Source organism: Mytilus edulis, chromosome 1 (genome assembly GCF_963676685.1).
Source record: "Mytilus edulis chromosome 1, xbMytEdul2.2, whole genome shotgun sequence".
NCBI lineage: Eukaryota > Metazoa > Mollusca > Bivalvia > Mytilida > Mytilidae > Mytilus > Mytilus edulis.
The window spans coordinates 39,418,317-39,433,824 of NC_092344.1; the positions used below are offsets into that span (position 1 = coordinate 39,418,317).

The 15,508-nt window shown below is 33.3% G+C and overlaps 1 protein-coding gene across 1 annotated transcript in view; it reads right to left on the reverse strand.

Moving 5' to 3' along the window:
• Positions 1-212: 212 nt before the first annotated feature.
• LOC139514410 (E3 ubiquitin-protein ligase TRIM45-like) overlaps positions 213-15,508 on the reverse strand; it is a 40,919-nt gene continuing 25,623 nt past the window's right edge. Inside the window, exons 10-11 of the mRNA XM_071303654.1 lie at positions 5,007-5,229; positions 213-3,415 (exon numbers count right to left, since the gene is read on the reverse strand). Coding sequence (XP_071159755.1) covers positions 3,324-3,415; positions 5,007-5,229 — 315 coding nt within the window. The 3' untranslated portion in view covers positions 213-3,323. The remainder of the gene's footprint in view (positions 3,416-5,006; positions 5,230-15,508) is intronic.

A 15,508-nucleotide genomic window follows, 5' to 3' on the forward strand; every position in this document is an offset into this window, starting at 1 on the left:
TTTCCCTCAGTTTTTGTTTGTAACCCTGAACTGTTTTCTCTCAATCGATTATGACTTTCGAACAGCGGTCGTTGTTCTACTGTGGTCTTTTTTTTGTACCAACAGTATAATTGTTATAATCTTTTTATGTCTATGCCTTTAAAAGACGAGCATTATCGAAGGATAATACGAAAATTTATTATTTAAATTGACATATGCATGACTCAATGGATAGAAGTCCTTGCTAAAGAATCAATTACTCATATTCTTTCATGTTCTTTGGGACAACATTTTAGTGTCGCTTGATGTTAACTAAACATGGAAGTAGGGAATTACAAGTCGGTTATCATTAGATGAAAGGGACCTCGGTGGCCTACGCAGTTACAACTGTAATCACTAGCTAGTCAACACTCGACTCCAATCTTAATTGACTAGGATTGTCAGTTTTCTTATCGAAGGTCTGTGGTCTCCTCCGTGTACTCCGGCTTCCTCCACACACAAAAAAAACGAAATAGCCCAAAAGCGTTGCCTTAAAGTGGCCTTAAAACACAAAAATCAAATCTTTAGATAAAAAAAATATGTTGATACTTCTTACAAAAGTCGTTCATAGATTTGTTCAATTTAACACACCAATATCCTTATTTTTTTTAATTATTCGCCTTAGAAGCCATGTGTATTATAAATGCGAGTTTATAAAGTAATAGAGAAAATAGTCAGCAAAGTCAAGTAAAGAGGAGTATATTTACTTATTATCATATATTTGTTGTTTAAATTTCTAAAACGAAAGATATGTGAGGGACATTCAAACACATTTTAGTCAAAAAATAAACTGCCAACGCCATGGCTTAAAAAAATCAAGTATTTTGGGAAATGTTCATGAATATAAACTAAGAATGTGAGAACTGGGGTTATGAATAACACGAAATTGATAACGAAGCTATTTAAATGAACTTCATTCCATACCAGTAGAACTCACTTTGAGAAGTTTAGCTAGCTAGAAAACCAGGTTTAATCCAATCATTTTCTTCATAAGAAGTTCCTGTACTAAGTCAATAGTATGACAGTTGTTATCCATTCGTTTGATGTGTTTGACTTTTTGATTTTGACATTTGGTTAGAAACTTTTTGTTTGAAAATGTTCTCGGAGTTCAGTTTTTTTGCTATTATACTTTCTTTTTAGAAGTTTTGAAGGTCTAACTTTTCTGTCAACAATTCCCAATTTGAAGTCCAGTACTTCTACACAAATTTAAAAGATTTGATCCGTGCTCATTGGTACCTTGATCTGGATCCCTTCGAACAGGTAAGTTATTGTCACTCATACAATTAAAAATGTGCATGATTGAAATCGTCATGAATTGGTCCATACAAACTATCTTGTTGAATAAAGCAGGTCTAGCATTCGTATTACATAATAACAATACTTAAGAAGACTCAGTTGAATATCTTTCAAAACAATGAATCAATTTATGAAATATGTCACATTAATACATTGTATAATTATTTGAGATAATTGGTGGTAAAAAGATACAACCAACATAATAGTCTTGACCATTACTTGTCACATATTTTGATACGTGTAACCATATAATTGTATCATTTAGAACTTTAACAACTTTAATAAAGTTAGAAAACAGCTTATAATCATTAGAAAAATTCCACCACCTATTAATATCTATTTTCTAAAAAAAAACAGCTTTAGATATAAAATTATCTATAACATTATCATATGCATAATCAATCCAACACTCAGATAAAATAAAAGACCACATTAGAGTTTGTCCTTCACCGGAAAAATAAATTTGGCGCGCCTTTATAACGTCATTTACTAGATAATGGGGATCGCCTGTATCCCTGCCCTTTTGACGTCCATCAAGCGTCTTAGTGATCGTCATAGTACAGAATATGCTATAAATATTGTATGTTCTGTAGGTACTTAATCACAATATTAATTCCCTAATGATAGCAGTGCTGATTGTCAATTATGACAATTCAATTTGCCTTATAGTTCGTGCAATATAGCATCATCGTTTTTCAACCACTTGCTCAACATGGGAACGAAAGTGACGATGCCCATTAACGCACGAATGATGTTCACTATAACCAAATTTTTTGACGGAAATGCATCGAACTCAATAGTTGCCTATTACATCATAAGAAAAAATACAATTTAAAAAGTTAGGCTCAGACAGTTTATCATAATAATGTTCCAATACAAGAATGACAATCAGCTTCAGTATGCGCACAGGCTAATAGTTCAAACCTAGGCCCATTTTGAGAAGTAAAACTAGATTTCGGTATATTGATCTTGAAAGAAATTCTGGACTTGGTTGCCTTTTTAACGACCCCTAAATAACCTTGAGCTGAATGACCATTTTTTGTCGAATTATCTGACTTGTTAATGTTTTTTTTGTAGACCTACTTGATATCGAATGATGATTATGAGTAAGTTTTTGTTTAATTACGACACTTATAATAAGCGAACAATGCGCAAATTGATCCAATGTAAAGTAGGTAGAGGTCTAATGAGCAACAGCAAACATATATGTACACGATATGATTTGGATATGTAAATGGCAGCTTTTTGGATTCGAAGAACCATCAAAATTAGGGTCATAGGATAATGGACATAAGGTAGACAGAAGCGTCTGCACATAAGATCACATATGGCATAAGTATAAAAGCTTAAGGTAAGATGAATCAAGAAAACTGAAATATACTTGGCTAAACTCAAACAGTTTACGCTGTCGCCGTCTCCAAATAATAACCTGTATGTCTTGCATTCTATGCTTTTATCGCAGACGAGAAAAACACTAATTGTTTCTCGTTTAAATCAGAAGCCTTATGAACTTTTCCAATGATGAATACATCTTTGGAATTGTATGTCAAATGATAAATGTGTAAGTATTGCCTTTGGATATTTTGCGTCTCTCTCTTTGTCACTAGATGCATAACCACAGTGCGAAACAACTATCTCATAGTTCATGATAATAGTAGGCTCCCTGTTCGCTCATGATATGTGTCATGATCTATATACTAGAACAGGATCGCTTCATGTGCTGGTTAATTCATCGTCCGCAAGGGTACCATCAGCCAAATAGTCAATGTTCGGCGCTGATTTGTGACAAGTTTTTTTCAAAATTTCTTGTTGATAAGTTAGAAACTATTCTGAAAATAAGGTTCCGGTTCCTCCGGCAAATTTAACTTTATACGCATTATGCTATTCTTTTTGTCCCTTTCGGTATTAAAGCTTATATCGTGGCTTCGCATTTTTATATCCTTTCTGTTCAAATGTATAGTTTTTAGTAAATGAAGATATATCCAGGAAACAATTCGGAAACAAGTAAATTAAAAAGCCTTATTTTCATCCATATTTAGTAAAAGGGAGCTTTTACTTTGGTATATATTCCCTTTACTGGTTTGAGAATATCTCGTCCATTCTAAAAAATAAAAAATAAGTAAAAACAACATTATACTAGTCAGAACAATTTAATATAGAATTAAACCCTAAACAAATTTTATTACCGTGTAAGCGTGAGCTTTTCGCTTTTATTAGTTAATAAAAGCGCGAGAAGACATTATTTTCTGTAATTGCTGGGAATAGGTGTGGGTATGCATTACTCGTGAGGGCTGGTAAAAAATGTATTCAGCATGCGTGTGACATTGTTTAGAACAATAGATAATTGATTCAAAATAAGAAAGTATCTTGATTATTTCATACTCTATTGTTGTCTTATCATTTGTTACTGCTGAAAGCAAAGTCATTTATGTCTTAGATGTATCCTATTATAGAGTTTTACACTAAAAACATCATAAAATATACGAGAAAAAGCAAGTCCTTGAAATCCGTGTGTTAGAGTGTTACAATACTGTTACACTCATGAACAATTAAATTTAGTTTCAAGTTTTGCATGTTAAAAGTATATCAATTCAGTTGGTGATGAAAGAAACTTATCCGCAACAGAAACTATAATCATATATCGATAACGTAGTTGTTCGGTAGGTCTTGCAATGTTGCTATGGACATTCTCTACTTAGAATCCAAATCAAATATATTAAAAGCTCAGGCACCTTTAAGTGAAATGTCATGTTATCTCTAACATGGAAAAGCTGGAATGGAGAGTATAAATCTAACCCTTGTTTGTTTAACATTTCATTCAGTTTCTTTTGTATTGTGTTACATACTAAATGTCTTCTTAAAAAGCCAAAACTATTGCACGCTGGTTTAAAAAAAACATGCATACGCTGGAAATTCTCTCCTTGTTTACCGGCCATAATTGATATAATATAGATGGTATTAAAGATTAAGTTATAATTCAAGTATCACACAAACTTAATACTATCAAACTATGTATAATATGTTAATGGTACTCACACATATTACTCAGATGAATGGTACTAAAACATACAATATGGTTTCCATAAACAAGACGTTAGTTTGAAAATTACATACTTCTACATTTAGACATTTGTATTTAATGACCCACAACTTCGATGAAACTAAAAAATAGCAATCCTATATGGTTACCGATGTTATTTGTTTGTTAATTGTTCTTGCACATAAGCATCAACTCATTGTTAAAAAACGAAAAGATGACTTAGAACCAAAATCATGCAAGAACACTATTGAGTTGATACAGGACAAAGAAATGCTAGGGACATTCCGAATCGGATATGTTCATCTTAAAATTATCCCATACACCAAATATTGCTTACTGTGGATTCATTAATATTCGTTGGATACTAATTTTCGTGTATTTCGTTGGAAAATGGGAACCACGAATTTAAATGTTCAACTAAACATTGATTTTCCAAAGGATTGCATGCAGAATTTGCCAAAACAACGAATTTAAATATCCTCGAATATGCAAGTTTTCGTCAATCCAAGAAAATTGTTACCTAAGAAACGAAAATAAATGAATCCCCAGTATAGTATCTTACAGCAAACCCAACCAATTCTAATCAGACAAGTTTTTAATTATAGACACAAATATAAATCTCTTTATATCCATACTGTGAGTTTCTACTTACCATCTCCTTCTAGATGTATGTATGTTTTTATACATTCATCAGCATCGTAATTACACTGCCGTAACATAGCCAGAATATCATGTCGGTCATTCCAATGTGGCAAAGATTTCTCAACCTGATCCAATAATTTTATAATCTTTTCATGGTGTACCTCATAACCAATTGGCATCCTCATCCATTGACGATTATCATGGTTATAAAAACAATGGATGTTGTGTTTTCTCTGAAACGTACAAAACTAATTGAGTTCGTAGCACAACTTTTCAATTGACTAGAAATGAGTGATCGTTCTAACTGATATGCTAAAATTGAACTTTTCAAATAAGTACATTGATTCTCGTTCAGACTCAATATTAAAAAAAAAAAATTACCAACGACTTTTATTCTGACAATGGAACCTTCTTCTTTCAGAAATATATATATGTAAATTCTTAAAAAGTATGAAATCCAATTTTACATATGAATCTATCTTCATACAAAATATGCTAATTTTTATTAAAAATGATTTTTTGGCAAACTAGGCGGTACTATGGAAAGCGGCATAACTCTTTGTTCTTATTTGGTAGAAACGCAAATACCAAGTTATTCCTTCCCCTGATCATGTTATATGATCTCAGAAGGCGCTTCAGTTGCATTTAGAAGTGGCAGGAAAATTTTGGAACTAAAAATTATATTACATTCTGCGTAATTTGTGTTTTTAATAATACGATTATATTGTGACTTGAGAAGAAAAAGGATTATATTCTGTACATAATTAGGTAACTTTAATATGTTATTTGACATTGTAATTTATAGGTCCGTAATTTGTCGTAATTTGCATCTACCTACTTGAGATTTCTAGAGTTTAAAGAACATTGTAGTCTAGTTTTATTGAAAGATTTTTCTTGTATTACTTTTCACGGAACGGTTCCTTTATAAGTACAAGAAAAAGTATCCAGAGAATATTGTATTAGATCCAGTGAGTGATTTTGGTCAGCTGAAGCGCCAGAAAATAAAATTATAGTTTAATTAGAGAGACTGTATAATGTTACGATGAAAATTGTCGTAGTTGGTAGTTCACACGTTCGTAGATTGGGAACTTTTATTTATAATATACCTGCATTACATAATTTCAACTTGATGAACTGTGAGATAAAAATGTCTTGGGATCGGCGGCGGAAAAGTTTCAAATTCAGATCATGTGCAAACTATTTTGTCTTTCATAGAGAAAATCGTCCCGAACATGTAATTGTTCACATTGGTGGTAACGATTTGGATATAATAGGAGCCTCTGAAGATACGACAGAGGAATTGGGGTTACGGCTGATTTTATTATCCCAAACATTGATAACCCGATTTGAGATTAAGTAAGTTACAATATGCCAACTTCTACCAAGAGAATCGACACGAGTCATTGCATCAAATGTGTATAATGATTTAGTTATTAAGACTAACAGATTTTTGAAAGCACAAATAAAGGACCAACCACATTGTCGTTACTGGAAAATAACACGGTTGAAACATTAGGATCGCAATAACTATGTTGATGGTGTTCACTTTAACTATGATGTTGGCATGCCAAAATATTTTCGAAATATAAGAGGGTCAATTATTCAAGCTATGAAATAAAGAAAGTTAATAGAAGTTAAGTATTGGACAGGTATTTATTTATTTATTTGTTAAAAGCTATATTAAGTTCAAGGGAAATTCCCCATAAACATGCTTGTACAGAACAATGCGATTTAATGTTCAATTTCTTTCAAAACTGGAGGTATAATTTGGGTATTATGTGCCAAAAACAGTTATGCAACTATGGTATATTTATACCAGGATGATTTGTTTCAATAATAATTATATTAAAATTACGGTTTTAACCGGAGTGTCATATCATTATAACAGTTTTTATGATAACAGAACGGATACTTTCTCGCGTGGTTGTATCGATTCGGAACCACACATTGGAGCAGAAGATAAATAAACAAACTCATAAACTATACGGCTTGTAATTAAAGTCATGATAGTAACAACACAGCTGCATCATCCATTAATTTTAACGGTCATCCAGACAGTCTGCTAAGGTTTATAAAAACAATTAAGATAAAATTATTTAACAACCTTATCCCTAACAAATTAAAACACAGCTGCATATTCACATTAATTTTAACGGTCATTCAGACAGTCTGATAGAGTTCATGAAACAACTAAGAGAAATTTATTTAACAATCCTTATCATAGCAAATTAGGTGGGCAATTAAATACTGGCAACAGAACTGCGTATATTTACATAGCTTAAATCTTCTTCTTGCGTTTTGTTATAAATGTAACATTATACATGTAGACTTTTTCACCAAGAATCATGGTAATTAGAATTCACATATTTATTAGTTAATAGTGCATTTGACACATATGTAGAATATCATTAATTTTTTATTTTTATTTTTTCCTAAATTTTGCATTTGGATACATTGTGTACTTTAAACAGGTGTTATGGCACCTACATGAATTTATGAGGCTCTTTTGATGAGCCATTGCGATAAATAGTGTACTTGGATACATTTATGTACTTAACACAGGCGCATCTGAATCTATGAGGCTCTAGTACATATATGGTGCGTTGAGGAGCATGCCCATATGGCATATAGATAGATTTGTTGTGTTTGAGTACTTATTGTATCTAGTTTTTGAGTGCAAATAGCATTTAGATGAATTTGTGACGCTCTAGTACAAATGGTGCTTTGGTGGGCAGTGCTTAGGGTATTTATGTCAATTCTGTTGTGGTTAATAAAATATAATATTTAGAATCAGTGCACACGGCATTTAAATGAATTTAAGGGTATAGAGTATATATGGTATAAAAGAAAAGTGCAGATAGTATAAATATGTTCAAAATGTTCTTATGGCTCTTATTTTGATATGGTAGTTCTATATCATGCATTCAATATATCTTGTGTTCTCTTTCCAGCAACCGTTTTATCAGAAATGCCACCCAAAGAACCAAAAAGAAGTAATCGTAAACGGAAAAGCACACAGAGGCTTGGAGAAGTAATTGAAAACCTAGGCAGTTCAGATTTGGGACTGGGTGTATCTATAGATAATTCTGTACCAAGCTCTTCAAATCCAAATATTAATTCCGGCCAGTTGTCAGCTGATAATCCACCTGTACAATCCAATCCAATTGATCCAAACACGTGTAATGATGACCAAATTCTGAGAATATTGACGGTCGCAACTCCAATTATCACCCAAACAGTAGTTACAATACTCAAAAGCACTGGCGTTATTCAAGGCACGGATGTAAACTCACCTGATCCAACTTTGATACCAACACACCAAGGTGTTAATTCCATTTGTCCACCAAGGCAAGATACCACTACATGTAATACAATAGAGATGACGACACCATCCCAGTCCCACTCAACAAATATAATTGATAAACAATCATCTGAGAGCAGTCATCCGTCCTGCTCAAATGTTACTAGCAGAAGCGGTCAACAGTGGTTCATGCCAACTGAAGGATCTTCGAGTCAACAGGTGGTGAACCATCTTCTACAGGGCACTCCAAACACAGGTATATGTTCAAACGAGTTAGGAGGCCAGGGTTTATCACGCCCACTGGCTTTGGATGTGGACCTAAAACTGAAAGCTGATATTTGGTCTAACAAATACATTAATCTGGAGGATTTATTGAAATCCAAATCCAGAGTTGTTAAGTATGTTCCAGTAGAGAAAGATGATTGTTTAACATTTGTTAAAAATAGTAGTAGTAAGGCAAAAATTGAGTCAATGGCACAGTGGCATGAAGCTTTTCGCATTTATGGGGCAATTTATTTTGAAAAATACCCTACTTAATCCCCGAAGCTGATGAAATATGCGGCTATCATTGCAAATTTGGCAGAAAAAGCTGGAATTGAGGCGGCATTTTTTTATGATCAAGCTTATAGGCAGTGGAGGGAAGTAGACCCTTTACACTTACCGTGGGATGGTGTAAATGGGGAATTATTCAATGAGGCGTTAGCTATGGGGCTTATTGGGAAAACTAATGCCACGAAACAGCCCTTTCTTACACAAAGCCTCACGGCTCCAGCCCTTAAACAGAAAAGGTTTTGTTATGCTTTCAACAATGAATCAGGCTGCACGGCAAGAATTGTAGATACGAGCACTCCTGCCAAAATTGCGGTGGAGACCACAGCAGGAGGGATTGCCAACAATCAAAACACGAGAACGCCGATTTTAACTCCACCAATAGAAGGGGGGCCCTGATTCAGAAAAACAGTCCAGTAAACAGAAACCTAAAACCAGGTGATTTTCAAATATCTACACCTATTCACATTGACCAATTGGGCAAGAACCTTAAAGGGTATGACACAAGTAAAGTTGAATTTTTATTAGAGGGGTTCAAAACTGGGTTTAAAATTCCTTTTGAAGGCGCTGAAAAGTACCAATTCAGTAAAAATTTGAAGTCAACTCTGGAAAATTGTTTAGTTTTAAAGAAAAAAATTACAGAAGAGATTAAGGCCGGTCGGGTGGCTGGGCCTTTTAAGGAACCTCCTTTTGAAAACTTTAGAATCTCTCCTTTAGGTCTGGTCCCTAAATCGAAACCAGGGGAATTTAGAGTTATACATGATTTGTCTCACCCTTTGGGGTCCTCGGTTAATGACGGAATTTCTAAGGAGAATTCAGCTGTACAGTATCAATCGGTGGATGATGCTTGCCAGTTGATGCTTAGATACGGAAAAAACTGTGTCATGTCTAAAATCGACGTAGTCCAAGCTTACCGCTTGGTGCCAATGCATTTTTCCTGTTACCATTTGTTGGGTTTTGCGTTACAGGAGGGGTTCTATTTTGACAAAAATTTAGCTATGGGTTTAAGCTATTCGTGCAATTTATTTGAGCGATTTAGTTCAGCTATACATTGGATTGCTGAGAAAAAACTTGCCATTCACAGCTGTGTTCACCTGTTAGATGACTTTTTATTTATATCCCCCCTCCAATAGAAATTGGACAATTTAACCTTCAAAAGTTTTTAGACTTTGCAACGGAAATAGGTCTTCCGATTAAATCTGAGAAGACTGTGCTTCCAACAACAAAATTAATTTTCCTTGGCCTAGAACTAGATTCAGAGAAAATGGAAATTAGGCTCCCATTAGATAAGCTCGAAAAAGTACGAAATCTTCTTGGCTATTTCAGTAATAAGAAAAAGGTAACCCTTTTAGAACTTCAGTCGTTAATTGGGTTACTTAACTTGGCTTGTTATGTTGTCCCCCCAGGAAGATCGTTTTTGAGGCGTTTAATAAATTTAACTAAAGGCATCAGGCGCCCGCATTTTAAGATACGTTTAAATAAAGAAGCAAAGTCAGATTTAAAAGCGTGGGCTTTGTTCATTGATCATTTTAATGGCAAAGGTTTGATTGTACAGCACAAGTTTGAAACCTCTCAGTCTTTACACATGTATACAGATGCTAGTAATTTAGGTTTTGGGGGTTTCCTGGGAACACATTGGTTCTATCATGGCTGGACAGATTCTTGGCTGAAATTACATATTTCTATCAGGGAATTTTATCCAATCGTACTTGCTGTTGAGTTATGGTCTCAGATTTTGAGAAATAAACATGTCCAATTTCATTGTGACAATATAGCTGTTGTCCATTGTATCAACAAACAGACAGCTAAAGACGTTCAATTAATGGCCTTAGTTCGTAGATTATTTGTGCAGGCTCTTAAATACAATTTTTTTTTTGAAGCAAAGCACATTCCTGGCTTAAAAAACATTTTAGCAGACAAACTCTCTCGTTTTCAGGTATCAGATTTCAAACGTTTGGCACCAGAGATGGATCAAACACCAACAGATGTTTCACACCTTATGAAGGATCTTTAAGAATGATTCCTACAGAAATTCTAGAAGGTTCTTTAACTAAGAATTCATTTCAAAATTATAATAGGTCAATCAACTATTATAAAGGTTTCTTAGCTCTATATTTTCCAGCAAGTTCAGTATTGCCTATTTCGTTGGAATACCTGGTGTTATTTATAGAATACTGTATGCACAGAGAGTTATCCTTCAATACTGTTTCATCATATGTTTCTATGTTGAATTACGTACAGAAAATGGCTGGGTTTCCTGATTTATCAAAAAGCTTTGTTATTAAAAAATGTTTGGAAGGTTTTCGAAAGAAAAATGCAAGGGCGGATACTCGTTTACCTATAACACCAGCCATATTAAAAAGGTTGGTAGAATCACTAACGCATTTAGGTTTTTCTAAGTTTTTGCAAATTTTGTTGAAAGCAATGTATTTAATGGCTTTCTATGCTTTTTTGAGAGTTGGGGAAATAACCAGCACTTCGTCAAGTCCCAAGAATATTATTAGTTTCACGTCTGTAAACTTTCTACTAACTGGAGAGCATCCTTTTGCGGTTTTGTTAGATATGAGTCATTTCAAACACCACACTGGAAAATCTTGTCATAAATTTCAAATTAACTGTAATGTAAAAAATGTAGATTTATGTCCAGTGCATGCGGTATGGGAATATTGCAAGATGAGGGGGATTCAAAATGGTCCTTTATTTTGTTTTATGGATGGTAAACCTATTCCTAGGCAGTATTTTACACGCCAGTTACAACTTTCGTTACAATGGGCTGGATGTGACACCGCCGTGTATAAAGGACATAGTTTTAGGATTGGGGCTGCTAGTTCAGCAGCTATGATGGGCATTTCAAGTGATAACATTCAGTTAATGGGAAGATGGCATTCAGATGCGTACAAAAATATATTCGGATACCAGTCCTTATCATCTGAATCTGTTTTATGTGTTTTGATGTTGTATCATGGGGATATGGACCTCTGATACGACACAATGCTGTTCTTTTCTTGAAATACGTTTAAGGGTTCCTTGTTCTTGCCACTGTGCCATAAACGGGTAATCATGTTTAGATCTAGAAGTGTATTTTCATTACATGTATAAGAGTGTATAAGAGTGTAATAACTTTGAAGACAGTATAGTTTTAATTGTATTTATGTTGGTAACTGTGATTACGAAATATAATGGGGACATGGGCTTCTTTATTTTCAATCCCTTTTAACAGACTTACGGTAATATTTTGTATAGTGTATATAGTTATTGTTTTGTTTTTGTTTTTGTATTTTCCTTTTTGTTTTTGCTTTTTTATTACTTTTTGGATTTGTTTTTGTTTTTCTTTTTTTTCTTTGTATAATTAAGTTGAGATATTTATCAGAAATACAATCATTTGCTACCATTATTTTTCAAGGATAATTTAACACATAATAAAATGAAGTATTTAGGTTTACAATCATGGTCATGCAATTTTATGCCATATTTTCTAATTTCTCAGAGAAATTATAAAACTAACAGTAAGGAATCATCCCCTTTTGTCATTGCAGCTGACGATGGGGTGAACTCTGGTCGAACTGTTGTCATAAAATTTAAGGAATCTCGTAAAGATATTGCTTAACTTTACGCACTGTTATAAACTATGCGGATAATGATGTTATCTTTCAAGAAGTTAAATTGAGCAGTCAAAAATGTTAATGACAGATAAAATAGATTTTTAACTGGATCAGAATAAAAAAAAAATAAAATAAAATAAAAAATAGATATACGAATAATAATAAAAATAAATAAGATAAAATAAAATTAGAATTTTCAATGTAAATATATGTATAAATCTGGCTTTGATTGCCATGGGGACAGGGGCCTCTGGCAACCATTATCATTTTTGTTTTGTTTTGGAATCTGTTAATACATTATAATCATGGGATAGTTATCGTTTTAGTGTATAGAATGAATACTCTTAGATAGAAGTAGCTTTATTCAGATGTGTGATTTCTCTTTTGATATTTTTAGTTTTTCCTATTTTTGGTAGTTAGGACTCTGTTTTCTTTTGTTGTTTTTTTTTTAGAATTTTTTATCACTGGCTTGGATGGGGGATATTGTTACAAGGAAGGCTTTGGGTAACAATATTGTGGCGAATGTAACCCCATCTTTGATGGGATGGGTCAATAAGGTTTTGTCATTATAACCATATATGTTGTTTATAAATATGATTTATTGATTTCATTATACATGTTTTTCATTGTGTTGCTTCTTCGTCATTTTAATAATAAATGACAGTTTTCAATTCTTAAATATTTGTTTGTTTGTCATTCTTTCATCCCATCAAACAGAGCAAGCCTGTGTTGACAAAAATAATTTTATACCGCATACATTCTTGTAAATCTTATTTCAAAAGGACACATTCCGCCAGTATAGTTCCAAAATAGAATTCTATAATTACTGATGATAAATATTGGGGAAAAGAAACTTCAATACAATGTTTATAGTGTAGGAACGAAAGTGACTTAATTGTACACAATTTTTGCGAAATGAAATTCGTACAGCGCTTTCAAAAACATTACGATTCGTTCTGTTTATTGTGTAAGGTCATTCAATGACATATAACTGGTTCCCATCATTTAAAGCAGTTATGGCATTCATAACACCGCATATCATAATTTTAAATTTGAACAGTTCATGATCATATTCACATTGTCCCACTAATTTATGAAAATCAAGCAAGACTTTTGACGTTATATTAAGTCCAATTATTATACATTGATGAATAACAATTTCACTCATTATTTATAAAATGCAGGAATACATTCAAAGTTATACGTGAATTACTTATAATGACGTCTTACTTATGGTGAAGGAAAACACATTTACCATGTAATGGTATCTTACACAACCATGGCAAAAATTAAAAAGATAAACAAAACCGACAAACAACTTTAAGTCACAAAACACTACTAGTACATAAACACTTAAGATTGAATCACTAGAACATCACCAAAAACATGATTTTTCTGTTCCAAACACATGATTTGATAGTGAACTCGAGAAGATGCTCAGACAAACAAGTAAAAATGAAGCAAAAGATACATAAGGGATACAAATGTTACGTGTACACAGGGTACGCGTGTCTATTTCTATTTAAGAATGAGTACGTTGCCAGTTTGATACTGGATCCAAAATTGTTCTGTTTACAAAAAAGTATAACAAGTTAACTTTCTTTATAAATTAACGTCCATAAACCACAATATATACAACTGCTCATTGAGGTCTCTGATTAACAATCTATAAACTATTGTACTTAAAATGTGTTCAACTGGAACAAACTTGTACCAATACAAATTTGTCTTGTTAAGGAACAAACTTGTCCTCCTGGTACTTATGCACCCTTCAAGTTATCACACTTGTTAAATACGTACACGTTCTCTTGGTACAATAATGTACCATACAAATTGGTCACATCGACTCACACTTGACCTATACGGCACAACAATACGGTTCAGCTTGTAAACGTACAAGTCCGTATTTCTAACAGGCATCAACCTGTTCTTTATTACGCTTAGTAATATTATCTATTATATCTAATATATACGAGCCAGCAATCTTTAATATCAATGTACCGTACATAGGTCTTATGACTCCGTAGACTTATGGCAATCGACCCTGAGCAAAAAATCTCTCTTGCGTATATACCCCGATGGTAGCCGTACCATTCTTGAAGGAGGGATGCTCTACCAAAGTGCCTTGTTACTAATATCAGAGTTTCCTTTGGAAAACCCCTGTACATTTGACCTGACCCAAAGTTTACCCGTGAAACATCTTATTCTTTTTACGTTAATTATAGCATACATACAAAAACATAAAATAAGGCTTCTACCGAACTGTAATCTTAAACATCAACTCATACTTCGGAATAAGTCACAAACCCCAACAAATCCTGGGTTGATCTCATGTGCTCTGGAAGAGTAACCATATAATGCTTCACATTGTACCGGGAGTGTGATCAAATTTCGAACTATCGATTAAGAGGAAGTTGGTACACTGCACATGAAAACATTTATTTACCGCTGCGTCACAACATTATCAAGCTGAAGACCAAATAATAATTGATTCTCACGAGTTTACTACTACTGAATTATACGTGGAATATTTTGGAAAACTTTCAACTTATATAGGGTTTAGGACTCGTATAATAAATATATCTGTTCTGCTTATGTATCAAATGAAAAATTAATAATATGATCCTCAGTTTGCATGCACAATTAAACAAATATTGTTAATGGTTTTTTAAAATGTGTGTGTGTTTGTTTCCTAGGAACAAAGTAATCAATACATACCTTTCCACGATTTTATGTGGTCATTTTATAAATTTCCTGTTTAAAAAAGTAAGAATTTTCGAAATATTTATGATTTTCTTATCCTAGGCATATATTACGTTAGCCGTATTTGGTACAACTTTTTAGAATTTTGGATCCTCAATGCTCTTCAACATTGTACTTGTTTGGCTTAATAACTATTTTGATATAAACATCACTGACAAGTCTTATGCCAGCTTCACACATTTGCGTGTAGACCGACGTGTACCATACGTACAGAGAAAATTGACTAAGTCAATATACGTTAGATGCGCGCAAGAGAAACGCTAAGCAATCATAAGACGCGCGTTTCATCAGTTTGAA